Here is a 27,045-nt window from a genome sequence, read left to right on the forward strand (position 1 = left end):
ATCCCCCTCTTTTTCAGATTTCCTTCCCATTTAGGTCACCACAGAGCACATCAAGGGAAATTTCTGCACAGACTTTGCCCTGGCTGGGCCCAGAGGATATATCTTTTCACGTTCAGATGTCTGGGGGGGAAATGCTCATTAGGAAGGAAAGTATTTAATGTCACGGTAACACGTGAATGTTTCTAAAAGTGGAAGCTGACAGCTGTACCCACTTAGGGGGCACTTTGGGGTTCCAGCTGCCAGGAGGTCACCCCCCTCCAGCCTCATGGGGGAAGGAAGTTGGATTTCTAAGGCTCATGATGTTCACAGGGAGAAGACGTGCGTTTCCGCACTAGTGTTCACGGCCCGCTTCAGGTTTTTAGACCCTCAAAACAAATCTCCTTGACTGGTTCTCCCCCACCCATCTTAGGGGGCATCTGCTACTCCTCCTCTCCTGCTGGGGGAACCAGGGGAGCCCCTGGCTGTGTGTTTTTGTTTGTTTGTTTTTGTTTTTTTATTTATTTTTGGCTGCATTGGGTCTTCCGTTGCTGTGCGCTGGCTTTCTCTAGTTGCGGCGAGCGGGGGCTACTCTTCGTTGTTGTGCGAGGACTTTTCATTGCAATGGCTTCTCTTGTTGTGGAGCACAGGCTCTAGGCACGCAGGCTTCAGTAGTTGTGGCACACGGGCTTCAGTAGTTGTGGCTCACGGGCTCAAGAGCGCAGGCTCAGTAGTTGTGGCACACGGGCTTAGTTACTCCCTGGCATGTGGGATCTTCCCGGACCAGGGCTCAAACCCGTGTCCCCTGCATTGGCGGGCAGATTCTTAACCACTGTGCCACCAGGGAAGCCCCTGGCTGTGTTTTGATGTAGCACTGTGACCCCAAAGATCCGAGACTCATGGGCGGCACCCGCCCCCACCGTGGTGTGGCCTTGTGGTCCACTCTGGGAGCAAGGGCAGGGGTATGGGTACATCTGCATGGGGCTCACACAGTCCTGGGTTCAGATCCTAAATCTGCCACTTCATGCTGGGTGGTCATCAGCAGGGGTCCTCATGGAGTCTCCCACCTCGCCTGAAAGACAAGGAGAGACCTGCCCTGCAGGGTGACTGTTATTTCTGGACGTGATTCCAGTGAGACGATTCCTGGAACGGGCTTAGTGGGGGTGCCAGGCACACCCTGACACTCACCATCACACCACCAGCCACCCTTCCAGCTCCCACCCCGCTGCCCACTCCAGCCCGCCTTCCCTGACCTCTACCACTTGCCACTTCCCTGGCACTCCATCCCTTCTTTGTTTACTGTTTACAGTCTGTCTCCAGCTGGAATATGAGCTCTATCCTGCCTTATGCAGGACACATATTCAACATCAATAAATATTGTTGAGGGACTTCCCTGGTGGTCCAGGGGTTGAGATGCCGTGCTTCCAGTGCAGGGGCCATGGGTTTGAACCCTGCTCGGGGAACTAAGATCCCACATGCCGTGAGGCCAAAACCAAACCAAAACAAAAACAACATCAACAATGAAACATACATACATACGCACATACCTACATGCGTACATAAGTATTGTTGAGTGCACGCATGAGGGAACGGGAGCTCTAACCCAGTTATCTGGGCCTCAGTTTCCCCGGCTGGGCAGTGAGGATGATGCTACTAGAAGTCTCTAGGTGGCTTTGGGTGCATCAAACCCTTGTGTGAGCACCTGGCCCAGGCACTCACCAGATGCAAGTTCACGTCCCCGGTTGTCGGCTTTATAATACAGTCAGGAGATCAGCCCCTCCACCGGCCCTCGAGGGCAGCCACACAGACTCAGCCAGTGAGGCCTGAGCAGGGTCTCTGCACATTGGATCCTTCCACACACCAGGCGGGGAAGCCCAGGTCAGGGAGGAGGACCCTGAGGCTCAGAAAAGTGGGGTCACTGGTCTGTGTAAGCAATGCACGGAGCCTAGGACCGTGTCTGCTGTTCTGCGTGAAGCAGCGGGGGACTCTCACTGGGGGAGGAGGTGGTCCATGGTGGGTGACAGACCCTCACCCATGGTGGCCAAGAGCAAGGGCACACGGGTGGTTGTGGACATGAGTCCCAGCTTGACTGCTTTTCGCTGGGTGGCCTTGGCAGGTGATTTCACACCTCTGAGCCTCGGTTTCCTGTCGGGTGGGGTGATGGGAGCCCGCTGCTCTGAGAGCTGTGGTGGGAGCATAACCAGCCCAGGAATGAGAGTCGTTACTGTGCTGAACTCAGAGTCGAGCAAAGGAGTTGAGGGAAGCAGAGTAATGGCCTCTCAAAGACATCCACGCCCTGATCCCTGGAACCTGTGAATGGATGCTACCTTGAGAGGGTGATTAAGGTTGCAGGTGGAATTAATCTTGCTAATCGGCTGACCTTATGATCAGGAGACTAGCCTGGGGGATCCAGGTGGGTCCAGTGGAGCCACAAGAGCCCTTAAAAGTGGAAGAGGGAGGCAGCGAGAGAGACCGGGCCCGCCACTGCTGGCGCTGAAGACGGAGGAAGGGGCTGTGAGCCACGGAATGTGAGTGGCCACCAGAAGCTGGAAAAGGCACAAGAACCCTGGAGTTTCCAGAAGGAATGCAGCCCTGCCCACACATTGATTGTAGCCCAGAGACTTCTGACCTCCCAAACTGTAAGATGATAACTCTGTTGTCTTAAGGCATAAGTTTGTGGCAATTTGTTAGGGCGGTGATAGGAAACTCCCAGGGGCGCTGCATTATGGCAGCCTCGACCCGGGCCTCCCTCTCAGGAGCAGAACATGGCAGGATGAGGTCAGCCTCAGACCTGCTGACGGGGTTAAATCTAGTAGAACCCTGGCCCTTTGTAAATGAGAAGAGACCGTCAAGACCATCTAGGTCAGCGTTTCAGAGCAGGATGTCCCCCAGATTAGTGCCCAGCAATGTTCTGTTCAAAATGGTCCCATGGGTCAGTCAGTTAGGAGATGCTGCGTACACTGTCCACCTTTCAAACAGTCACAGTACTCTTTTATCTCTGAGAGGCTCTGAGAAGGCCTGCAGCAAAAAAGCAAGAAAGGCTTTCTAACTTCCACTCAGCACTTTCAAAGATACTGGAGCATAAACCTTCCTCCAAGTCTTCCCCCCAGAACTTCTACTAACAACTCAACAAAGCTTGTGTTCAGTGGATGGGCTGATCTACTCAAATCAATTCATGAGACAAATGGAGAAACTGAAGCCCAAACAGGTGGAGGTGCCCTGGAGAAGCAGTGCAGCTTCAACCAGCCACACGGCCCTGGGCAAGTCACATCACCTCTCAGAGCCTCTGATTCCTGATGGATAAAATGCAGACAAGAGGGCCTGCTTTGCAGAATACCATGGATAGCTGTCTCCATCCGTTGGGGCTGCTATAACAAAGTACCATAGTCTGGAGGGCTTGTAAACAAACAGCAGAAATGTATTTCTCACGGTTCCAGAGGCTGGGAGTCTGAGCCCAGGATGCCAGCATGGGCAGGTCCTGGTGAGGGCCCTCTTCCGGATTGCAGACTATCCATTTCTCCCTGCGTCCTCACGGGGTGGAAAGAGAGCTCTCTGGAGCCTCTTATGTAAGGGCACTAATTCCACCCATGAGGGTTCCACCCTCAAGACCTAATTACCCCTAATTAGGCACCTCCTAATACCATCACATTGGCAGCTAGGATTTTAACTTGAGTTTTCAGTCCATAACCAAGGAAGTGGCCGTTGAAGTGGCCAGCACCCACCTGGTAGGTAGTCAGGCAAGAGTAGGTACTATTTGTATTCGTTTCCCATTGTTGCCACAACAAGTCACCACAGACCTACTGGCTTACAACACAAATTTATCATCTTACATTTCTGGAGGTCAGTAGTCCTAAAATCAAGAGGTCAGCAGGGCTGGTTCCTTCTGGAGGCTCTAGAGCAGAATCTGTTTGCCTTTTCCAGCTTCTAGAAGCTGACCTTGTTCCTGGGCTCACACCACTCTGACCTCTGCTTCTGTCATTACATCTCCTGAGTCTGACCCTCCTGCCTCCCTCCTATAAGGAACTCTGTGACTACAGTGGGTCCACCCGGATAATTCAGGGTAACTTCCCAATCTCAAGGTTCTTCCTCATAGCTGCAAAGTCCCTTTTGCCTTGTAAGGTGACATATTCCCAGGTCCCAGGGATAGGATGTGGACATCTTTGGGGACCACTATTCAGCTGACCATGCCCAGGATGCCTCCTTTACTGGCCCTGCCTTCCTCCTGCTGCAGTGCATTCTCTCTCTCCTTTGCTCCAGGCTGGACACGAAAGGAGTGATTTAGTTCTAACCTGGGCTTCTGGTTGAGTCAAGTGCAGAAGAAAGTTTGCGTCTCCGCAGTCATCCCCCATCCCTCTCAGACCATCACCCCCAGGCCATGCAGGTTGCAGTGGAACAGCACCTTAGAAGGCAGGCTGCAGCCAAGGATTCCAGAGAAAACTGAATGCAAACTGAATGCAAACTGTATCCCTTCGTTCATCAAATATTGGAGTGCCTGCCGAATGCCTGGCCTCTCTTGGTGCTGCAGGCACAGGTGTGGACTGGACAGACCGGGCCTTGCCCTCAGGGGGCTGACTTCTCATGGGGAAGAAGGACAGTCGGGGAGAGATCACACAATAGGCACCAGATCAGAAACAAAACGGCAGGGTATGAAGATGGAGGATGGTGGAGGTGTGCCCAGTTTGCCATATGGGGCTAGTGAGGGGGAGGGGCACGGAGGCTGAATCCTCAGATTCTAGAATTGGCAACAGAGTTGATGGAGATGTCATCTTCAGAGAGGGGTTCGCAGGAGGAGAACAGCTTTTTGCAGGCCTGCGGGGAGGTGATGAGTTCCGTCCTGGGTATGACAGTGTGACGGGCCCAAGGTCCATCTACATGGGGTGTCGGTGGGTGAGGGAATGTCTGAGCTGGAGCTAATGAATGTGGGCATTGTTCGTCTCGGGGTGGGTTCCCCATGGAGGAGGAGACAAGAGGACCTGGGGCCGATGCCTGGGGAGCCTCCGTTTGGGCTGCAGAGGACGAGGAGCCGATGGGCGGAAGCAGGGAGACAGGTGCACGGGTGCCCAGGAAGCCGAGAGTGAAGGAAGAGGCTGACGAGGTGGAGAGTACTCAGCAGGGCCGGACGCTGCAGAGAAGCCGAGGAAGGAAAGACTCGAGAAGAATCCTTTTGGCTCAGCTGGAGGAGGGCCCCAGTGGCCTCGGTTGTGGCCGTGTGCCGGGGGCAGAAGCTGCAGGGCGGCGGCGGAGGAAGCTGGGACAAGACGCGTGAACAGCTCTTTCCTTGGCCGGGAAGTACAGAGGAGTCAGGCCAGTGGCTGGAGGTGGCCGTGGGGGTGATGGCTTTTTCCATCTTTATTTCTGGTTTATTTAGGCAGGGGACACCTGGCTTGTTGAAATGCTGATGGTTGGGAGCCAGGAGAGGGGGAGGTGAAGATAAAGGGGAGGGGTTGACCAAGGTGCCAAGTGGGTGGAAGGAGGCTCCTCCAGAATCCCAAAACGGGGGTGGGACGGCCACCTGGGAGGAAGGAACCAGTGCGGGAGGCCTGTGGGCTGGGGGCAGGAGGTGTGGGCAGCAAACATGTGGGCACTGGCTCTGGGCAGTGCAGGGATGGGCAGGTCACCATGGGGCTTTAAATCTACGAGTGATGTGGTCCGATTGGAGCCTCAGAACCAACATCTGGCAGCTGAGTGAACGGGTGGAAGAGGCCCATCAACCTGTTAGAGACAGGGCTCACAAGTTCCGTCTCCTTGGTGGAGACGCTGGTGGAAAAGCCCATCATAACTCAAGATGCACAATATTTTGGGAGGCGGTATTCTTGGAAGTTTAAAAACACAAGATCTCAAAACAAGAAACAAAACAAACAAAAACCACAAGATCTAGGGGACAGACTGGGTTTGGATCCTGACTCCCTTCCAACAAGCTGTGTGACCTCGGGCTGGTTACTTGATCTCTCTGTGTATTAGTCGCTTGTAGCTGTATAACAGACTACCTGAAAACTTAGAAACTGAAAACAACACCCGTTTAGTATCTCACAGTCCCTGTGAGTTGGGAAGCCAGGAGCCACTTAACTGGGGCCCTATGCTTGGGGTTAATCATGGGGCTGTGATCAAGGAAGCGGTAGGGGCCAGAGTCTGCTCAAGGCATGACTGGGTAGGACCCACTTCCAGGCAAAGTCAGCGGCTGTTGGCAGGATTCAGTTCTCCCTGAGCTGTTAACTGAGGCCCTCATTTCCTCACTGTCTGAAGCCAGAAACCACCTTGAGTTCCAAATGGAGTTTGTCAAGTAGGCAGGTGGATAATTGAGTCTGGAATTCAGGAGAAGTGTCCAGGCAGGAGATATAAATATGGGAGTCCTAGGCACGTAGATGGTATTTAAAACCATACAATTGGTTGAGATCACCAAGGAAACAGGTGCAGATAGAAACAGGTCCAAGGGCTGAGCCTGGGGGTATCCCAGAATTGGGGAGATGATGGGGAACCAGCAATAGATGGTAAGGAGAGGCCGATGGAAAAGAAGAAGACCCAGTGGAAGCCACGTGAAACAAGCATATCGGGTTTTACCGCCGATTCTGCTGACCAGTCCAGTGAGATGACCATGGACAATTGACTGCTGATTTAACAACAACCTGGGGTCGCTGGTCACTTTGACAAGGTGGTGTCAGTGGGTGTGAAAGCTCATGGAAAGGAGTTCAAGAGAGAATGGTAGGGGAGAGGCATGGGAGAGAGTGGATACATGCAATATTTCAAGGAGTTTTGCTGTAAAGGAAAACAGAAATAAGACAATAGTTGAAGGGGAATTGTAGGATCCACAATTATTTTTTTTAACAGATCTTTATTGGAGTATAATAGCTTCACAATACTGTGTTAGTTTCTGTTGCACAACAAAGCTAATCAGCCATATGCATACACATGTCCTCATATCCCCTCCCTCTTGAGCCTCCCTCCCACCCTCCCTATCCCACCCTCCCTATCCCACCCCTTTAGGTCATTGCAAAGCACTGAGCCAATCTCCCTGTGCTATGCAGCTTTTTCCCACCAGCCAACTGTTTTACGTTCGGCAGTGTATATATGTCGATGCTACTCTCACTTCGCCCTAGCTTCTCCCTCCCACCCCATGTCCTCAAGTCCATTCTCTATGTCTACCTCTTTATTCCTGCCCTGCAACTACGTTCATCAGTACCATTTTTTTTTTTAGATTCCATATAGAGTGGCCATTATCAAAAAATCTACAAACAATAAATGCTGGAAAGGGTGTGGTGAAAAGGGAACCCTCTTGCACTGTTGGTGGGAATGTAAATTGATCCAGCCACTATGGAGAACAGTATGGAGGTTCCTTAAAAAACTAAAAATAGAACTACCATATGACCCAGCAATCCCACTACTGGGCATATACCCTGAGAAAACCATAATTCAAAAAGAGTCATGTACCAAAATGTTCATTGCAGCTCTATTTACAACAGCCAGGACATGGAAGCAACCTAGGTTTCCATCAACAGATGAATGGATAAAGAAGATGGCACAACATATACAATGGAATATTACTCAGCCATAGAAAGAAACGAAATTGAGTTATTTGTAGTGAGGTGGATGGACCTAGAGTCTGTCATACAGAGTGAAGTAAGTCAGAAAGTGAAAAACAAATACTGTATGCTAACACAATTTTTTTTTTTTTTTTTTTTTTTTTTGTGGTACACGGGCCTCTCACTGTTGTGGCCTCTCCCGCCGTGGATCACAGGCTCCGGACGCGCAGGCCCAGCGGCCATGGCCCACGGGTCCAGCCACTCCGCGGCATGTGGTATCCTCCCGGACCGGGGCACGAACCCGCGTCCCCCGCATCGGCAGGCAGACTCCCAACCACTGCGCCACCAGGGAGGCCCCTAACACAATTATTTTTAAGGTAGGGGAAATAATTGCACGTTTGTATTCTGATCGGAATTATCTAGTAGAGAAGGAGGCTGGGCGATGTCTTGAGAAGGTGAGAGGGAACGGAGTGGGGTGGTCTAAGGTAGGAACAGGACGGTTTTTGAAGTATCACGAGGCAAAGCCAAGCGAGCACAGGGGCCCTGATGCTGGTGGGGCAGGTGCGGTCGTAGGAGCTCACGACAGCTCTTTCCATCTCCTTCCATGTTCCTCCCGAAATAGAAAGCAAGGCCGGGAGGAGAGAGGGAGAGCGGCGGGAGGAGGCGCTGGGAGTTTAAGGAGAGAGAGAAGATGTGAACGAGTCATCCAGGAGGGTCAAGAGTGGAGGACAGGAGAAATGGACGCTGATGTCCAGGCAGCGATGGAAGCCCACGCATCACTGGCGGTCACGGGTATGCAGTACATTTATGTTTTTCTGTAGCCAAGTTCACGGGCACAGAGGAAACTGAGCATTGGATTTAACCAGCTTGGGAGGGTGGGTGATGCTCCACCATGGGATTTAAGCTGGGAAAGCGGAGGAGGGAGCACATCAAGAGAAAGACGAGTGAAAAAAAAGGTCGAAGGGCAAAAGGATTATAGGTTGCAGGTGGGATGTGGGATTATTGGAGTCAGGTGCTGGAGAGAGAAGCCAGTGTCAAAGAGAGGGTGCTTAGGGCTTCCCTGGTGGCGCAGTGGTTGGGGGTCTGCCTGCCGATGCAGGGGACACGGATTCGTGCCCCGGTCTGGGAAGATCCCACGTGCTGCGGAGCGGCTGGGCCCGTGAGCCATGGCCGCTGAGCCTGCGCGTCCGGAGCCTGTGCTCCGCAACGGGAGAGGCCGCAACAGTGAGAGGCCTGCGTACCGCAAAAAAAAAAAAAAAAAAAAAAAAAGGAGGGGGGTGCTTGAGACTGAGATGGAGGGGCTACCGTTATTGGTAATTTCAAGGTCTCCAGCCATGGTTTTCAGTGCTGTCCTAGGAGCAGGCATCACCTGGGACTTCGCTGGGAAATGCAGGTTCTCTGGCCCCACCCCAGACCTACTGAGTCAGAATCTCTGGGGTTGGAGCCAGCAATTTGTGTTCTCACAAACTCCTGCCTCTCCCCACAGGCTTCCTGATATGCATGAAGGTTTGGGAACCACTGCCCTAGAGTAGAATGGCCAAAGGAGGAGGACAAGCATCACAGGACCAGAAGAATTTAAGAAATTGAGAGGTTGGGAAGGGAAAAGGATTCTTTAAGGAATGTGAAATTGCTGAAAATTAAGACAGGGGTACAGAGACTTCCCCGGTGGTCCAGTGGTCAGGATTCCGCCTTTCAGTGCAGGGGGCGTGGGTTGGATCCCTGGTCAGGGAACTAAGCCCACATGCTGTGGGGTACGGCCAAATTTTTTTTTTAAAAGGGGGTACAGCTGAAGAAAGTGCCCGGACCCAGGAGCTAAAGTCACCAAGAAATGAGGACAATGGCCAGGTGGAGAATAGTCTAGAAGTGGCAGAAAACAGTAAGGAGGACACCTGTCCCGGAGCCCAGTGATATAAGGTCTGTGGGAGATAGGCAGCCCCTCTGCGGGGCATAGCGGGCAGGACAGCGGCCCCCCAAAGATGTCCACTCACTCCTGGCACTTGGGCGTATGTTACCTTGCATGGCAGCGGGGACTTGGCAGGTGTGATTACTAATCTCAAGATGGAACGAGAAGCCCGGATTATCCAGGTGGGCCCAATGTAATCACAAGCGTCCCTATAAGAGGGAGGCCGGAGACTCAGACGTAGGAGTATGCGCACGAGGGGGCAGCGGTCGGGGCGATGCAGTTGCTGGCTTGGAAGATGGAGGGAGGCCCGCCGGCCAGGAAGCAGATTCTCCCCTCGAGCCTCCGGAAGGGACACGGCCCTGCGGACACCTCCCAGTGAGACCATTTTGGATTTCTGACCTCCAGACCCGTAAGGTAATGAATTTGAACCACCTTAAACCACTATGTTTGTGATAACGTACCATAGACGTCTGCGAGGGAAGCGGGGGCGTCAGGAGGGTGGTGGGTTTCAGAGCAAAAACACCAGGCACACTGGGAGGAAAAAACTGAGAAGGTGGGGTTTTGTTTACGGTGGGCCGTGAGATGTGGAGGCCAAAGAAGCAGCGACTGTGTTCTGGGAGTTGTGGGGGTGGCGGGCGCAGAAGGTGGGCTTGCAGAGCTTCAGAGGGGCTAGTGGGTGGGAGAAGCGAGACTGCTTGAGAGCCTGACACCAACACGGATAAAGAGCCAAACGATTAGCCCTGAGGGTGAGGACATGGGCGCTGGGTGATGGGAAGCGGCGGCGGTGTCGTCTGGGATCCCCACTTGCCGACTCTCAGAGGGCCCCGGACCTGTTCTGAGAGCGTGGGTCCCCGTCGGGGCAGCAGTGGTGCGCACAGCGTGGACGTCGGAAGGACTCTTCAAGGCCCAGCATGGGAGGCGGCGGTGCCCCCAGGGTGCCCGGGCTCCTTTGCATCACCTGGGGGGTAAATGAGAAGGTTGGCTCGGGAGCAGCGGGGCTGCAGGTGTGTCTGGGGAGGACCAGATGGAGGAGAGCTGCCGCCAAAACGCGTTAACAGTATAACTCGTTGAGCAGGAGTGCCTCGCCCGCTGCAGGTTCCCGTTACCTTGTCAAACAGACTCCCCGGGGAGGTCGCGGTTCACATTCGGCTTGTAAAGGGCAGCTGGCCGGCCGCCCTGCTCTTACCTGTCCCCGAGGAGCCGTTGAGCCACAGCAGCCAGCATTTTACAGGCGGGAGGGCCACGGGTGACGGCCGGAAGCCAGAAGGCAGATAAGAGCCTGGCAGGCTCAGGATCCGAGGGGGTGATGGTCTTTATTGCTGTCTGCAGCAGAGGGAACTGGTTCTTTCTAGAAGCCAGCCTGGAGTCCACAGATGTGTAATTAGAAGTGAATGAACTGAGCCCTATGGGACAGAAGAAGGGTCTCTCTTGAGTCAGATGTTTAGGTTTTAAAAATGTGTTAAATATTAGGAAAGGATTAATTTTCCATGCATTCCAGATGAATCCATTGTTCCCCATGTCACTTGCATGTGTGAAACTTGGACACGTTTGTTTGTTCAGCACATAGTTCCAGAGGGTCTACTGAGGGCAGGGTCCGGGCATATGGCATTCAACCCGAACAAAGACTATCCATGCTCACATGGAATTTACAGGTGTAAGAGATTGTAAACCAGCAAACGGTTCTGCAAACAGGAGAATCCTGTATATGTCGTGGTGGGTGTATTTGTGGGCAGGGTGGAGGTAGATCCCACATTCCGTGTTGTCAGGGAGATCTTCTGAGATGAGAGGGTTTGACATGGGGACCTGAGGGATGAGGGAGAGCAGTTCCACGAGCCTCAGGGGTCAGAGCGTTTCAAGTCTTGGGAAAACAGGCAGAGGTGGGACAGGGTCAGGATTAGGCGAGGAACAGAAGAGAGGCCGACGTGGAGGAACAGAGCTGAGTCTGGAGAAGTGGTAGGCAGGGAGGATTGTCGAAGGCTTGGCAGACATCTGGATCATTCTAAATGCAAAGGGAAGGTCTCAGTCCTGTAGCTGGTGGGTTACTGAGGCTCTCGCACTGTCTCAGACCTGAGTGATTAAACTGCCTGGTTTTGTTTGTTTTTGCGGTACACGGGCCTCTCACTGTTGTGGCCTCTCCCGTTTGTGGAGCACAGGCTCCGGACGCGCAGGCTCAGTGGCCATGGCTCACGGGCCCAGCCGATCCACGGCCTGTGGGATCTTCCCGGACCGGGGCACGAACCCGTGTCCCCTGCATCGGCAGGCGGACTCTCAACCACTGTGCCACCAGGGAAGCCCCTACCTGTTTTTTTGAAATTAAAGTGATACCAGCAAGATGGCAGAATAGGAGGCTTCTACCATCATTCTCCCACAGAACATTGATTTCTTTTTCAGCTTTATTGAGGTGTGACAAATGAAGTTGTAAGGTATTTAAAGTGTACATCATGATGAGTTGATTAAAAACTGTGAAAGGATTTCCCCCATCTAATTAATTAACACATCCATTACTTCACATATTGATCTTTTTTCTGAGTGTGAAAACCTTCAAATTGTACTGTTAGCAAATTTCAATTACACAATAGCAATATCAATTATAGTCACCATGTTCTACATCAGATCCTCAGAACTTATTTATTTATCTTACAGCTGAAACTTTGTACCCTTTTACCAACCTCTCCATATTTTGCCCAGCCCCCAGAAACCACTTTTTTCTGTTTCTATGAGTTTGACTTTATGTTCTTTCCTAGATTCCACATATAAGTGAAACCATGCAGTATTTGTGTCTCTGTGTCTGGCGTATTTCACTTAACATAATGTCCTTTAGTTTCATCTGTGTTGTCACAAAGAGCAGTATATCTTTCTTTCTCATGGCTGAATGATATTTCATTGTGTGTATATGTATATATACATATATGTTTGTATACATACGTGTGTGTGTGTGTTTCTACATATACCTACCACATCTTTATCCATTGACAGATACTTAGATTGTTTCCCTATCTGACTATTGTGAATAAATGCCACAGTAGGGAATATGGGAGTGCAGATCTATCTTTGGGATTCTGTTTTTATTTCCTTTGGATATATACCCAAAAGTGGGATGACTGGATCATATGGTAGTTTCTATCTTTAATTTTTTTTATTGAAGTACAGTTGATTTACAATGTTGTGTTAATTTCTGCTGTACAGCAAAGTGATTCAGTTATACATATATATATTCTTTTTCATATTCTTTTCCATTATGGTTTATCACAGGATATTGAATATAGTTCCCTGTGCTATACAGTAGGACCTTGCTATTTATCCATTCTGTATATAATAGTTTGCATCTGCTAACCCCAAACTCCCACTCCACCCCTCCGGCTCCCTCCCTCCCTCCCTCCCTCTTGGCAACCACAAGTCTGTTCTCTGTGTCTGTGAGTCTGCTTCTGTTTTGTAGATAAGTTCATTTGTGTCATATTTTAGATTCCACATATAAGTGATACCATATGATATTTGTCTTTATCTTTCTGACTTAGTATGATAATCTCTAGGTCCATCCATGTTGCTGCAGATGGATGCATTATTTCGTTCTTTTTTATGACTGAGTAATACTCCATTGTTTATATGTATCACATCTTCTTTATTCATCTGTTGGTGGACACTTAGGTTGTTTCCGTGTCTTGGCAATTGCAAATAATGCCGCTATGAACAGAGGGGTGCATGTATCTTTTTGAATTATAGTTTTTCTGGATATATGCCTAGGAATAGGATTGCTGGATCATATGGCAACTCTATTTTTAGTTTCTTGAGGAACAGCCATACTGTTTTCCATAGTGACTGTACCAACTTACATTCCCACCAACAGTGTAGGAAGGTTCCCTTTTCTCCACATCCTCTCCAGGATTTATGTAGATTTTTTTGATGATGGCCATTCTGACCAGGGTGAGATGGTACCTCATTGTAGTTTTGATTTGCATTTCTCTGATAATTAGTGCTGTTGAGCATTTTTTCATCTGCCTATTTGTCATCTGTATGGTTTCTTTGGAAAAATGTCTATTTAGTTCTGCCCATTTTTCAGTTGGGTTTGTTTTTTGTTGTTGAGTTGTATGAACTGTTTATATTTTGGAGATTAATCCCTTGTCGGTTGCATCATTTGCAAATATTTTCTCCCATTCTGTAGGTCGTTTTTTCATTTTGTTTATGGTTTCCTTTGTTGTGCAAAAACTTGTAAGTTTGATTAGGTCCCATTTGTTTATTTTTGCTTTTATTTCTGTTGCCTTGGGAGACTGATCTAAGAAAACATTGGTATGATTTATGTCAGAGAACGTTTTGCCTATGTTCTCTTCTAGGCGTTTTATGGTGTCATGTCTTATGTAAGTCTTTAAGCCATTTTGAGTTTATTTTTGTGTATGGTGTGAGGGTGTGTTCTAAGTTCATTGATTTACATGCAGCTGTCCAACTTTCCCAACACCCCTTGCTAAAGAGACTCTTTTTCCCATTGTATATTCTTGCCTCCTTTGTTGAAGATTAATTTACCGTAGGTGTGTGGGTTTATTTCTGGGCCCTCTATTCTGTTCCATTGATCCATATGTCTGTTTTTGTGCCATTATCATGCCATTTTGATTACTGTAGTTTTGTAGAATTGTCTGAAGTCTGGGAGGGTTATGCCTCCTGCTTTGTTCTCTTTCCTCAGTATTGCTTTGGCAATTCTGGATCTTCTATGGCTCCATATAAATTTTAGGATTATTTGTTCTTGTTCTGTGAAAAATGTCATGGATAATTTGATAGGGATCACATTAAATCTGTAGATTTCTTTGGGTAGTATTTTAACAATATTAACTCTTCCAATCCAATCTTTAATTTTTTTGAGAAACCTTCATACTGTTTTCCATAGTGATTTTACCAATTTACATTCCCACCAACAGTGTATAAGGGTTCCCTTTTCTACACATCCTGACCAATACCTAACATCTTTGACTTTTTGATAATGGCCATCGTAACAGGTATGAAGTGATATCCCATTGTGATTTTGATTTGCATTTCCCTGATAATTAGTGATGTTGAGCACTGCTCTGTTCTGTTCCATTGATCTGTGTCTGTTTTTATGCCAGTACCATACTTTTTTTTTTTTTATTACTATGGCTTTGTAATGTAATTTAAAATCAGGAAGTGTGATGCCTCTGGCTTTGTTCTTCTTGCTCAAGATTGCTTTGGTTATCTGGGATCTTTTGTGGTTCTATACAAATTTTAGGATTGTTTATTCTATCACTGTGGAAAAATACCATTGGAACTTTGATAGGGTTTGCATTGAATCTGCAGATTGCTTTGAGTGGAATGGACACAGGATATCTTTCCATATATTTGTGTCATCTTCAGTTTCTTTCATCGATAACTTACAGTTTTCAGTGTACAGATCTTTCACCTCCTTAGTTAAATTTATTCCTCTTTATTATAAATGGGATTAATTTCTCTTTCAGATAGTTTGTTAGTATACAGAAATGCAACTGATTTTTGTTTATTGATTTTTGTATCCTACAACTTTACTGAATTTGTTCTAATAGCTTTTTGGTGGAATCTTCAGAGTTTTGTATATCAAAACTGAATTTTCCAAAGAAGACATACAAATGACCAACAGGTATATGAAAAAATGCTCGGCATCACTAATCATCAGGGAAATGCAAATGAAAACCACAATGGGATATCACCTCACAGCTGTTAGGATTGCCATTATCAAAATGTCAAAGTAAGTGTTGGTGAGGATGTAGAGAAAAGGGAACCCCTAAAAAAAAATAAAAATAAAAAGGGAACCGCTATACACTGTTGATGGGAAGGTAAATTGGTACAGCCACTATGGAAAACAGTATGGAGGTTCCTCAAAAAAGTAAAGATAAACTACCACATGGTCCATCTATCCCACTTTTGGGTATATATCCAAAGGAATTGAAAACAGGATCTTGAAGAGATCTGTACTCCCACACTCATTGCAGCATTATTCACAATAGCCAAGATATGGAAGCAACCTAAGTATCTGTCAATGGGTGAATGAATAAAGAAGATGTGGCATATATATATGTACACACACACACACACAAAATGGAATATTATTCAGCCATAAGAAGGACATCCCGCTGTTTGAGACAACACGGATGAAACTGGAGGGCATTATGCTAAGTGAAATACACCAAACAGAGACAAATACTGTATGATCCCACTTAAATGTGGAACTGAAAAAAGTTGAACTCATAGTCCAGTAAATCCCCTACATATGAACCTTCAAGATGTGAACTTTCAAAGATGCAAACATGCGTTCACGTGTCCAGTCACATTAAGTTAGTTCACATGTCTGGTGTACATTTTCACGTGCGTGCATCCTCTACAGGTAGTTGTGCTTTTGTGTACTTTATTGTATACAGTACAGTAGTACAGTATATTTATTTCAAGCCCAGGATGTCTGGAAGCAAACGTGAAAGCAGCAGTGATGTAGCTGGTACTGCTAAGAAGCATCAGCTGTTGTATTATACTCCTGTACTTTTCAAGGTGCTGTACTGTAAGATTAAAAATGTTTTATTTTTTGTTTTTTTAATTTATTATTTGTGTGAAAAGTATTATAAACCTATTACAATACAGTACAATATAACCAATTGTGTTAGTTGGGTACCTAGGCTAACTTTGTTAGACTTATGAACAAATGGGACTTAACGAATGCACGTTCAGAATGGAACTCATTCGTATGTAGGGGACTTACTGTATCAGAGTAAAATAGTGGTTACCGTGGATGGGGGTTGTGGAATCAGGGAGATTCTGTCAAAGGGGGCAAACTTTAACTTCTGAGATCAATAAGTTTTGGAAGCTGCATGTACATCATGGTGACTAGAGTTAATAAAAGTATACTTGAAACTTGCTAAGAGTGTAGATCTCAAAGGTCCTTACCACCAAAAAAAAAAGGTAACTGTGTGAGGTGATGTGTGCATTAAAGAGCTTAATTTTGGGGCTTCCCTGGTGGCACAGTGGTTGAGAGTCCGCCTGCCAATGCAGGGGACACGGGTTCGTGCCCTGGTCTGGGAAGATCCCACATGACGCGGAGCGGCTGGGCCCGTGAGCCATGGCCGCTGAGCCTGCGCGTCCGGAGCCTGTGCTCCGCAACGGGAGAGGCCACAACAGTGAGAGGCCTGTGTACTGCAAAAAAAAAAAAACTTAATTTTGGTAACCAATTCACAATTTTTAACATATATCAAGATACTACGTTGTATATCTTAAATATACACACTTTGTCGATCATACTTTGATAAATTTGGGGAAAAAAAAAGTAAATGCAAAGGGCAGTTATTGGAAGGCCTTAAGAGCGGGTGTGGTATGTTCTGCCCACTGTGCAGGCAGTGAGGGTAGGCGTGAACCAGGACAGTCAAGGGGCCGCTCTGTCGGCCTTTTTGCGTGAAGCAAAAAGGTGTGATTTCAGAGATGGATCCACCAAACGTTGCTGATGTGTGGGGCCCGGGGACAGTGAGGGATCCAGGGTCGCTCCCAGGTTTTTGACTGTGCAGCTGCTTAGATGGTGTTGCCGTAAACTGATGGGGAGGACAGGGTGTACTAGAGGGTTGTGGGTGGGAAGAGGAGATTGGAAATTAGGAAGATCGGGGGCATGTTGAGCTAGAGATGCCTCCTGGTTATCAGAGTGGAGATGTCACACAGGCAGGTGCATGAGACTGGAGTGTGCATGAGAAGGTGTACTTAAAATCTGGTGCCAGGATCGTCCTATGAATGCTTTTCCTCAAGAGCTGTCCTGATGGTATTAATTACAGAGGGCTCTTGATCAGCAGCCATGTGATCTGGGGGTCTTTCTTGGGAGGCCCCATCAGTAGCTCATAGAAAGCCCTGAGCTGCTCCCTCCCTGCTTAAAAAAAAAAAAAAAAAAAAAAAAAGCTAAGATCCAGTTGTCAAAGTGCTTTGTGTCTGGAGTTCAGTGCAGAATTTGAGTTTAAAATTTCTAGTAAACCAAGAATTCCTGGAAATCCTGGGATTGGGCAGGGGTTTCCATCTCTTTGGTGATAACTCCACATTGGGCCATTTACCAAGCTGGACTGCTGACTTTTTACTGGGAGGGTGAAGGCAGAGACAGTTTAGAGTGGAAGCCCTTTTTGGAGAAAGCTTGGTGCAGCTCATCACAGCTCCCAGAGCTCCTCAGACAAAAGAAATGACTTTGCTTTCATTCCTTAATGGTCCCTGGGGTCTGTGCCTCCTTCATGGGATTATTTCATATTCAACCTGCTCTTGCCAAGAAACCAGTTTCCTTTCCATTTATGAACCTGAAAAGCCTGTGTAGGAGTCAGCATTTTGTTTGCTCCTGGAAGCCTTGTAACTTCTTAATTTCCCGCTTGTTACTAAGCCAGTGTTATATATCTGCTCCTTGGTACAAAAGTACGCCATGCTGCTGCAGGTAGCAAGGGACATTGACAGACTTGCAAAGTCTCCCCAAGAAGGAGAGGCTGGACGCCCCAGTGTGTGTTTCCTTTTCATTTCAGTATTTGAAAATGGGATAAGCTCATGTTTGGGGCTTTAACTATCCAGTTAACTAATTAGGTAGCTAGTTAATTATCTAGTTAGAAAAATTCAAGACCTGTTGTCAAAGCTCTGAATGCTTCCTTCCAGATATTGGGAAAATGAGGTCCAGCCTTGGGTGAATCTTAAATCTATTAGTTAAATGATGGGAGGTTGTATTGCTAGCTAACATTTATTAAGCACGTACTGACTGTGAGGTGGGGACTATTATCTTCATTTTACATTTGGGGAAACTGAGGCCCAGGCTGAATTTTGTGGTATGTACCAAGTGTAGCTCACACAAATGTAGGACACAGACTTATTTTTTTAATGGCTATAGAGTTTTATCTGTATATTTTTATATTTGTATTTAGTTTTCTGCTTAAGATGATTCTGGGTTCTATTTGGGAAAAGCAACATAAGGTTTTCAGAAAACGAGTGAACTTAAAGAGAACTGGTTGTGTACATCTAGAGCAAAAAATCATGAGGGGCAGCGTTGCCCCTAGGGTGGGTGGGTGGGCAGGCGGGCTTGGGGAAATATTTTTTGTGGGGCTCCTGTCTTTATAAGCGATTTGAGTCATCCTCAAATCAATGTTTCAGCACCATTCTGGTGGCCCAATCTCACCCGATCCCACAAAAAATAAAAAGCTTGTGCTGGCCATTAGGAGCAATCTGCTCACCAGGAAGCTCTTCTGGCAACTGGCCAGGACCCTAATAGGTGCAGGTACTGGAGCTCTTTGGGGCATCTTGTGTCCTGTTGACCTTGTGCCCCAAAGGAAATAAATGGGAACGAGCTGGCCCCATCTGAGGGGGACCAGGGGCATCTCAAGCCAGAACTCATACAGGACCCTGATATGCTTGGGACACCCTACCCCACATGGTACTGCTGGTTCCAGGCACTGGAAGGGGGCTTGGGAAATCCCCAAGAAGGTATCCTCAGTGTAGAGTTATGTTGGGGTGAAGTGGTCCCTGAAGTACAGGGCCTGGGGCTGAGACCCTGCTTCCCTAGGGTTTAAGGGTAGCGCTGAAGAGTGGGATGACAGTTGAACCGTATTACATTAAGACTTTAAATAGAATTTTTTTCCAAACCTCGTAGATGCTTTAGCTATAGGAGAAAAAGCTGTTATAAGGAGGAAGCCAGCTGGAAAATTCTAGTATTTATAATATCTAATTCTGTTTGCGGGTTTTGATGGTAAAAGATAATTTGGAGGGAACTTTGGAATTTTGTAAGATATTCAAGCAGAAGACTGTTTTGCTCTGCAAGTGACTGTTTTGCTCAGCCCAGTTGCCTGTAAATGCTCTGGGACCCTCTGCAAGCAGACCCAAGGTGGACATTATAAATCTGTTTACCTGGATGTTACTTCTAAAGAGGCCTAGAGACACAGATTATAGCGGAGCTGCGGTGGAGGGAGCAGAGAGAGAATCAGACAAATCCAGGTTGAGCTCATGACTCTGTCACCTTGGGCTTCTGAGGTAAGATGCAAATATCGGAGGTTAGATGTAAACTGGATAGTGCCGACCTCATAGGGCTGAGAGGATCGGTAAACCCACACGTGGATGTGCACACAAAAAATGGTCCTTGAAGTACGAACTCAAAATGTAAAGGGGTATTTGAACAGCATCTCTAGAGAAGAAAAGATACGCCCAAAGTAGCCATTGCTTTCAACTGTTTTATTGCTAAACTATCATGATACAAGCCGTATAAAAATACTTTACATATAGCAAAAATAAACTACATTAAACTGAAGGTTAAAAACGTTTTGCATAGGAATGTGATGTATTCAAACTCCTTTTAACAGTCAAGATTTTCAAAACCTAAGCCTTCCAGTACCACCCCGTGGGAGAGACTTCTATTTGTTGGAGAATTAGTGAGGACATTCTCAACATTTTCTCCCCTCTGAGGGCTGTAGAGGCAACAGGGGCGAGTGAGTTTCTTTGACAAGGTGTGTCAGGATGCTAAGCTTGTCCCAACCACAGCATCCATCCGTTCGGGCCAATCAGAGTGCTCAAAGTACCTGCTAATAGAACAGCATCATTTGCATCCAAAGCCTGAACTAGGCAGGTGGAGTTTATTCTAATTGGCCAACAGCTGCATAAAGGCAGGGTCTTAAACCTTTCTTCCAGCACCCAACACGGCAGTTCACTTTCAGAAGGGCTGGCTTATGGAGCCACTGCTAGCTCAACAATCACCCGAAACATTTGTTTCTAAACAAACTGAGTTAAGACAGTGATGCTGGCTATAACTCAAGGCACTCATGAAAGCTGAGAGAAATTGATGTTTGTGATCAGTTTAATGTGATGCTTCTTTTTCATAAGCATTTAGCTGGAATGCAGGAAAACCACTTGCATTGGCTGGTTTGGCTCCATGAGATTTAATGCCCGAGACCCAAGCTTGGGAGATCCAAGGTTAAGATATGTTGGGTAGCTGCTAAGGGCCTGGCCCTCCAGAAGTGAGTTCAGGAAGGTTTACCCCGACTCGTCAAGAATGTCACAACCCCTGTGCCACTTGTAAACGTAAAGCAAACAAAGTTGTTAACCAGACCCCTGACATTCTTTCAATTCTGAACAAATAAGAAGGTCTTGGAAAGGGTTTGACGTGAAAATAAACTCAAGCCTCCCCTTTAGTCCAGAGTGAGAAATGAGAACACATCAGCTTCCGATCTGTCTACACAGGACAGCTCCCGCACTGGCCAAGGCTGGCTTCCTGAGAGGGATGGCTTGGCCACTGGATGTAAACAAGAAAGGCTACATCAGTGCTTCCCAGTTCTTAGAAAGAATCGACTTGATTCATCTAGTCTGTGTCTTTGCTGGAAAACTCTGGATGTCCTTTGGGTAACGTGTACGGGGGTTTATCTACCAGGATTCAGTTAGCTCTGTAAACATTAGCCCGCACTTCTGTTCTAGGAACTCCCCTAGAGTTACTCCTGTGTCTTTTTTAGACTCCCCATTACAACACAGGCAGTTTTGTTACATCAAAATCACCTACTAGGTCCCTTATTGGAGGGAGCTAAACAATTTCCAGTTCTCAGTGACAAGATGGAGGCTCAGAGCTGAAGTCAGCAGCATCCTCAAGCAACAAACAGGTGCTTCCTTCTTCCTTTCTCTGGAGATGGTTTCTTCTAGCAGACAGGTGACTAACAGGCTCTGAGGTGGGCTTTTGTTTTGGGTTTTGTTTTTTTTTCCTGGAACAATGAACAAATCTTCAAGAATACACCCCTTCTCTTAGGGAGAAAAAAATCCTCAACGTATACGTAAAAAGAGACACTTGAAAAAGATTTCTGACCACTTATAAATATTTTCTAATTCCAACAAGGATGCGATATTTTGAGGATAAAAAGCATAAAAATACAGATAAGAAAATAAAATTTAATACCATACTCATTAATTTGAGTTGCTATTATATATTATCAAGCAGCAGTATTTTTGTACAATACAGGAAGACTCAAACTTTGGAAATATACTACATTCAGCAACAGGGCAGATTGCTGTTGGAAGTGCTATATATTTACATTACCTTGGTTGTAGCAAGTACAAACCTCCACCTAACAGATCCTTCTAACACACGTGCAACACGCCCATCTTGACGGTTTAGACATCCTTTTTCTTTCTCTTCGAGGACCTACTGCCTCTTCCCATACTGAAAATATTTCATGAGCAGTCTACTCTTGGCAAAACCTCCTCCTGGCATCTGTATCTGACAAAACTTTCTTGACTGCTGTCGAGTCTTACTACACATTCTCTTGCCTGTTTATGTCTCAAAACTAATGTTTTGTTTCTTTCCTTTGCTATTTGGTATAGTTGTTTATGAAAGTGCTTCCTATAATACCCAGCTAGGATGTCTTAGAAAAAGAGTTCGTGAGTGTCTTATACACACACACGCGTACATCTATACATACAAGAATTTGAACTACTAGGAGGCCCTTTGCACTAACATGGTTAGAATAGTGATGGAAAACGCATTAGTCCTTTTTCACCCCATGCACAATGCAGCTGAGCGACTGCTACAATAGCAGGAAGGCACTTGGGTAAAACATTCAGATAACTGAGGAAAGGCCAAATTCCCTCATGTGCAAAAAATGGCTCCCAGCCAGGTCAAGTGACAACAAATCGCAAACCAAACGCTTGAACCCTTCCCCCGTGAACTCAATATTGCTGGAGAGAAAGTTCTCTAGGTAAAGCTGCTTAGATGAGGAACGCTTTATTGAGGAAGAATTTTGCATCCCAGAAGCTTTGCGATGGCGGTCAACTTCTTACTGGCATTCTATTTGTTGAAAAGAATTTTGCTAAACTCTGCTTGGGGTGGGTGGAAAAGTCCCCTGTCCTTGGCGGGGTGGGAGGGAAGAAATGCTAGGTCCTGACCAAAAGGGTACAGACATGTGCTGCATTCTGTCCTCTCTCTGGAGCCCCAAACACACCAGGCTGGGGTCACAGGTCTGGAGTTCCTGGCCCAGCTCTCAGAAAGGTTTTGATGACAAAGCCAGGACTTAGAAAACCCACAGTGGGCCCTTAACTGCCACGATTCTCTTCGTAGAGTGATTTTTTTCAATCAACTCTGCTAGGCAGAAGGCCTGAGTACAGCCTTTTGAAGAGTGCCAGGAATATTTACACTCTGTGTTTGAGTACAGGGAAGCAATTAAATGGCCGAAAAGGAATCCCCAGTTTGTCCTGGGGTGTCTGCAATGAATGTCAACAAACACATCTGTGTGATTTAAAGCTCACCTGCCAAGAACTTGGACGGTTTTGTCTGCAAAAATTGCCCCAAAGGAGGAAGACTTTGGCAGCCTGTGGGTGCACCCAGAGGAGAGAAACACTCGGAGCTCAGTTGCACACTCCATACGAGTGGTCTGAGCAGAGCGCATTCAAACTAAGGGCTGTGTGGGAGAGGATCTGCTTCTATTCAGATCACATTTGTGCTGGATGAAGCAGCTCATGCAGAGGCGTCTTTGGGACTGGGGCGGGGGGTGGGTTTCAATGGGTTCAGTTAAAAATAACCAGTGAACTTTGGGGCCAAATCGTGAGCTTGAGTATCCCACTTTGAGTCTAGGCCAGAGAGGGAATTCAGCCTTTTTCCCCTATCATGGGGGCGCCCACCCACCAAAGCACTTAGGCCTGCCAGCTGCCATACTCTGCAACCGTTTTACTTAACAAAAATACCTGCACTTTTTTCTTGTTTCTTTTTTGGTTGCTTTAGCCCTTCTGCCGTTCCTTCTCAAAATTCAATGCACAGGCTTGAGATTTTTCTTAACTACTGTACTTTCTGGAAAAGCACTTGGGCTGTTAGAGGAAAGAAAGCGGGAACATCAAAAAGCCGCGAAGCTTGTCCGGCTGCAGCGGATGCGTGCTCACCCGGACCTCCTCTAGTCCGTGACCGCGTGCTGCAGGGGGTAAGGGCAGCTAGCCAAGAGGCCCCCACTGCCACCCCGGCCAGCTTTTTGAAAGCGGAGAAGAAACAAAAGTGTACACATGTCATAACGCCGAGAAGCTTTAACAGGTGATCTTGTATGAGCCAGACTGTTTTTGATTCAGAAGCAGAACATTGAAAAATCAAGCTTGAGCTCTGGCCCATCCCTGGTGTGGACAGGCAATCCCTAGGGAAGATGGGACGGCTTCTTTGTTTTTCTTCAGCCTGTAAGCTGGGTCACGTTCCTTTGGTTGCTCTGTTGGAGAGCTCCTTTCCTTCAAAAGGTACAAGAGCTGTATCTGTGACCCAAAAAAGTGAAGGCAAGGGCTGGGGTTTAACTGCATCCCCATCTTCCGTCCCCCGAGTCCCCGGCTGCAGGCTCTCAGCTCTCAGGCGCATTCCAGTGGGCGGTCTGTTTCAGGATGTATGTGGGGTCAGCAGGCACTTAAGGTCTGGAGGGGACACCTGGAAGTCAACCGAGACGCTCTTTGGGATTTAGAAGACTCAGAATGCACAGAGAGGAGGCGAGCTCTGGAATGGAGGGTTAGCTTTCGGCCGGCACGTGGTCCCGCGCTCAGCCTCCGGGTGGGGTGGGTACCGGGGAGGACGGTGGGAGGCTCCGGCGTTAGCAACGTGGACGGTGTCTTGCTAATGGCTTTCTTCTACGTCTGATTTTGGGCAGGAGGTCCTGAAAACTCCTTCCTGATAATTTCATTAACTACGAAAGAAGAGAGAGAGAGAGTAAGGGCGAGTGAGAGGGCACCCAAAACAGGGATCAGGTTAGCTTTCTAGAACCTAATACAACCGGGCTGTTTTTTAAAACATGTTTTTGTCTTTGCAGTAATACCTTTGACGATCTTTAACATAAGAAATGCCTTCCCACATCATGATTCCTCCTCACCCCCCATGATGCTATTTTGTGTTACGAGTTTGTTAGTGAAAATTGCCCAAATGGTAACTTTTAAAAATTGCTGTGGCAGAAACGGAGCTGGGCCACAGGGCATGATTTAAGGAACACTTTCTCCTTGTTATTGAATGCACTTGAGGCGCTCTACCGTATACCAAACTCTGTCTGTTATTACAACATCCAGAAAATACCCGCTCCAGGACTAAAACACAGTTCCTTGACCCACAAAACTTACGACTCTTAAGAGGGGCCTTTAAAAGGGAGTGGGTGGGGCCACCACAAAGACTAGCCATCAATGTAAACAAAATCTTCATCCCTTTCAGCACAACCAGGAATTCCACCCCCCTCCTCACTAGTGAAGGATCACACTCTGAGTCTCCTCAAGTACCAGGTGTCCTCAAGGGGCTCTGGAGTGTTCCATTACCCCCTGCCCCAGAAAGCTGCATGGAATTTAGCAGGGATCCAAGAATGCAATGCCAGCCAGTGGCATCAAGGAGCTAGCTCTTCTCTCCCATTCTGGCCACTTATCTGAGGCACCAGGTCCTAGGATCAAGGCAGTAAAGTCTTAGAATAGTGGCTCTTGCAAAAAGGCTTCCTTCAATGTTCTTAGGGAAAAGTTGCCTTCAAAGGCAGCCCAGACACCAGGCAGGGGTGTGCACCTGCCCTAAAGTGTGTGTGTGCACTTTCAGTTTTACAGCTGGATTGTGTGAACTGGGCCCGGGAGCAGAAAAGGAGGCAGACACCTCTGGGGTCCCATAAAAGGTAGATGAATCTCCCCTCTCCTGGTGCTGGCACTAAATTCTTCCCACAGCCCCTCCTCCTCTGTTTTCTCATCTCAGCCTTATCCTAAAGTTACAGAGATGGAAGATGAGCAGTGAGGGTTAACTGTTGATGTGCTCAGACTCCCTCCACCCTGAGCTCTCCTAGGTCCAGGGTGCTTTTCCCTGGAAAACCCCTGCTTGGATGAGTCCGCAACTCCCAGAATAAGAAGAGAGAAAAAACACACTGCTCTGGAGCTGGATAAGCTAGGTTTGACTCCTGGCTCCCTCACTAAACGGGCCGTGTGACTTTACCCCTCTGTGCCTCGGCTTTCTCATTTGTAGAGTGAGAATCATCATCGTGTGTACCTTTGGGGGCTGTTGAGAGGATGCTGGGCATTAATGTACATACAAGCTCCTAGCAGGAGGCCAAGTAACCGGTGTTGTGTAGCTGTCAGTTGTGTGATGGGTAGTGATACCCCACGCTTTGTGTTGGACTCTAAACCTAGTGCTTTACACCAGTGGGCTCTGTTTTGTGGCAGAAACCAATCAGGCATCGCTCACTGTTCTTCAGGTGTGTGCTGAAAGCAGGTGCAAGGGGAGCTCGAGAGTTCAGGTTCTGGAGCCAGGTGGCCGGGGCTGGAATCCCACCTCTGCTGCTTCCTTGCTCGCTGAGCCTCGCCCTAGTGATGTAACTGCTCTGTGCCTCAGTTTCCCTATCTGTAAACTGTGTATAAAAATATGACCTTCCTTCTACAGTTGTTGAGGAGCTTAGATGAGATGACACAGTGAGAAAATTATCACAGTCCCCGGCGTAGAGCAGATGTCGGTTCAGAGAGAGGTATGTGCCTATGTATATATGTACGAGCACATGACGCAGTATCTCTGGCTGTTAATGGATGAGAATGTATGTATCAGAGTAACAGCCGGCTCCAAAGTGCGGGAGTGGATCCACTGACAGGAATTCTGGGGGTGAATTCGTGTGTTCGGCTAACCAGCTCTAACTGGGCCCTGACTGTGTAGCAGATACCAGCTGACTCCGGAGCTGGAGGAAGCACGACCCCCTTGCCTCTGCAGCCCCGGCCTCTGGGAAGTGTGCAGGGCTGGGCGGCCGGGGCGCCCTCAGTGAGGACAGCCAGGCAGGAGTGAGAGCACGTGGCCAGGGGGAGGCGGGGTCGGTGCGGCTTCACGCGAAGCTTTTCAAAGCCCGGATTCTGAAGGGTTTCCTGTTTTCTCAACCTAGGAAACGAGAGGAGTCAATCCTCAGTGGAAACGTTCCACGGCCTCGGCTTTCTAAAAATAACTGCTGGGCAGAGCCACTGGCACCACCGCCCTCGCCAAAGGGTTGTTTCCCTTCTCGGAGCTCGGGGCCAGGTTAGGGGCTGGGTGGGAGACGGTCTAGCTTCCCCCTCCCTTTGGATGGAAACCACCCTGGCTTTCTGAAAGCCACAGTCGAACCTAGAAAACTCGGGGAACGCTCTGCATCGGACCCCCTCGCGGTTGGGGTACGGCGGCGGCCGGCCGCCCGCCCAGTCGGGTCCCAAAGCGAGGCCCACTCGCGCCCGCTGCAACCTCTCTGGGGGAGAGGAACCTTTTCTTTCTGAAACCTCAGAGCCCGTGCCCCTGGCCGTGGATGAGGAGAAAGCTCTAGGGCAGAAGCGCCAGCTGGGTGGCGGCCACAGCAGTGCAGCCACATGGGTCTGCAAACGTGGGCTCCAAGTTCCCCGAAAGGGTCTCTGCCCGATCCCTTCACCCCGACTCGAGAGGTCCCGCCTCTGCAGCCTCGCGTCTTTGGGCGGAAGGCAGACGGGGGCATCGTGCTGCCCTTTCTGTGAATCAACTTCCCGATGTCACCATGGAACCTCTCCGTGGGAAGGAAAGGTGGTCTGCCCATTCAGCAGCCCTGTCACCTCCTCTCTGTCACACCTTTAGTCTCACTTCCTCACTCTGGCCCGCTACGTGCTTAAGGTCTCCTTTATCCAAAAACCCTGCTCTGGGCTTGTCTTGCCCCTGATCTGGTTCCCACTGTGACCTCGCCTCCTACTGCCCTCCCCCTTCCCCCTCCCCCG

The 27,045-nt window shown here is 48.1% G+C and overlaps 1 protein-coding gene across 2 annotated transcripts in view; it reads right to left on the reverse strand.

Moving 5' to 3' along the window:
* Positions 1-23,973: 23,973 nt before the first annotated feature.
* NFATC2 (nuclear factor of activated T cells 2) overlaps positions 23,974-27,045 on the reverse strand; it is a gene marked incomplete at both ends in the record, with an annotated part of 155,212 nt that continues 152,140 nt past the window's right edge. For both annotated transcript variants that reach the window (XM_079719838.1, XM_079719836.1), the window contains one exon: positions 23,974-24,029. In XM_079719838.1, the coding sequence (XP_079575964.1) occupies positions 23,974-24,029 (56 nt within the window). The remainder of the gene's footprint in view (positions 24,030-27,045) is intronic.

The sequence above is a fragment of the Hyperoodon ampullatus genome, assembly GCF_949752795.1.
Source record: "Hyperoodon ampullatus genome assembly, chromosome: 14".
Lineage (NCBI taxonomy): Eukaryota > Metazoa > Chordata > Mammalia > Artiodactyla > Ziphiidae > Hyperoodon > Hyperoodon ampullatus.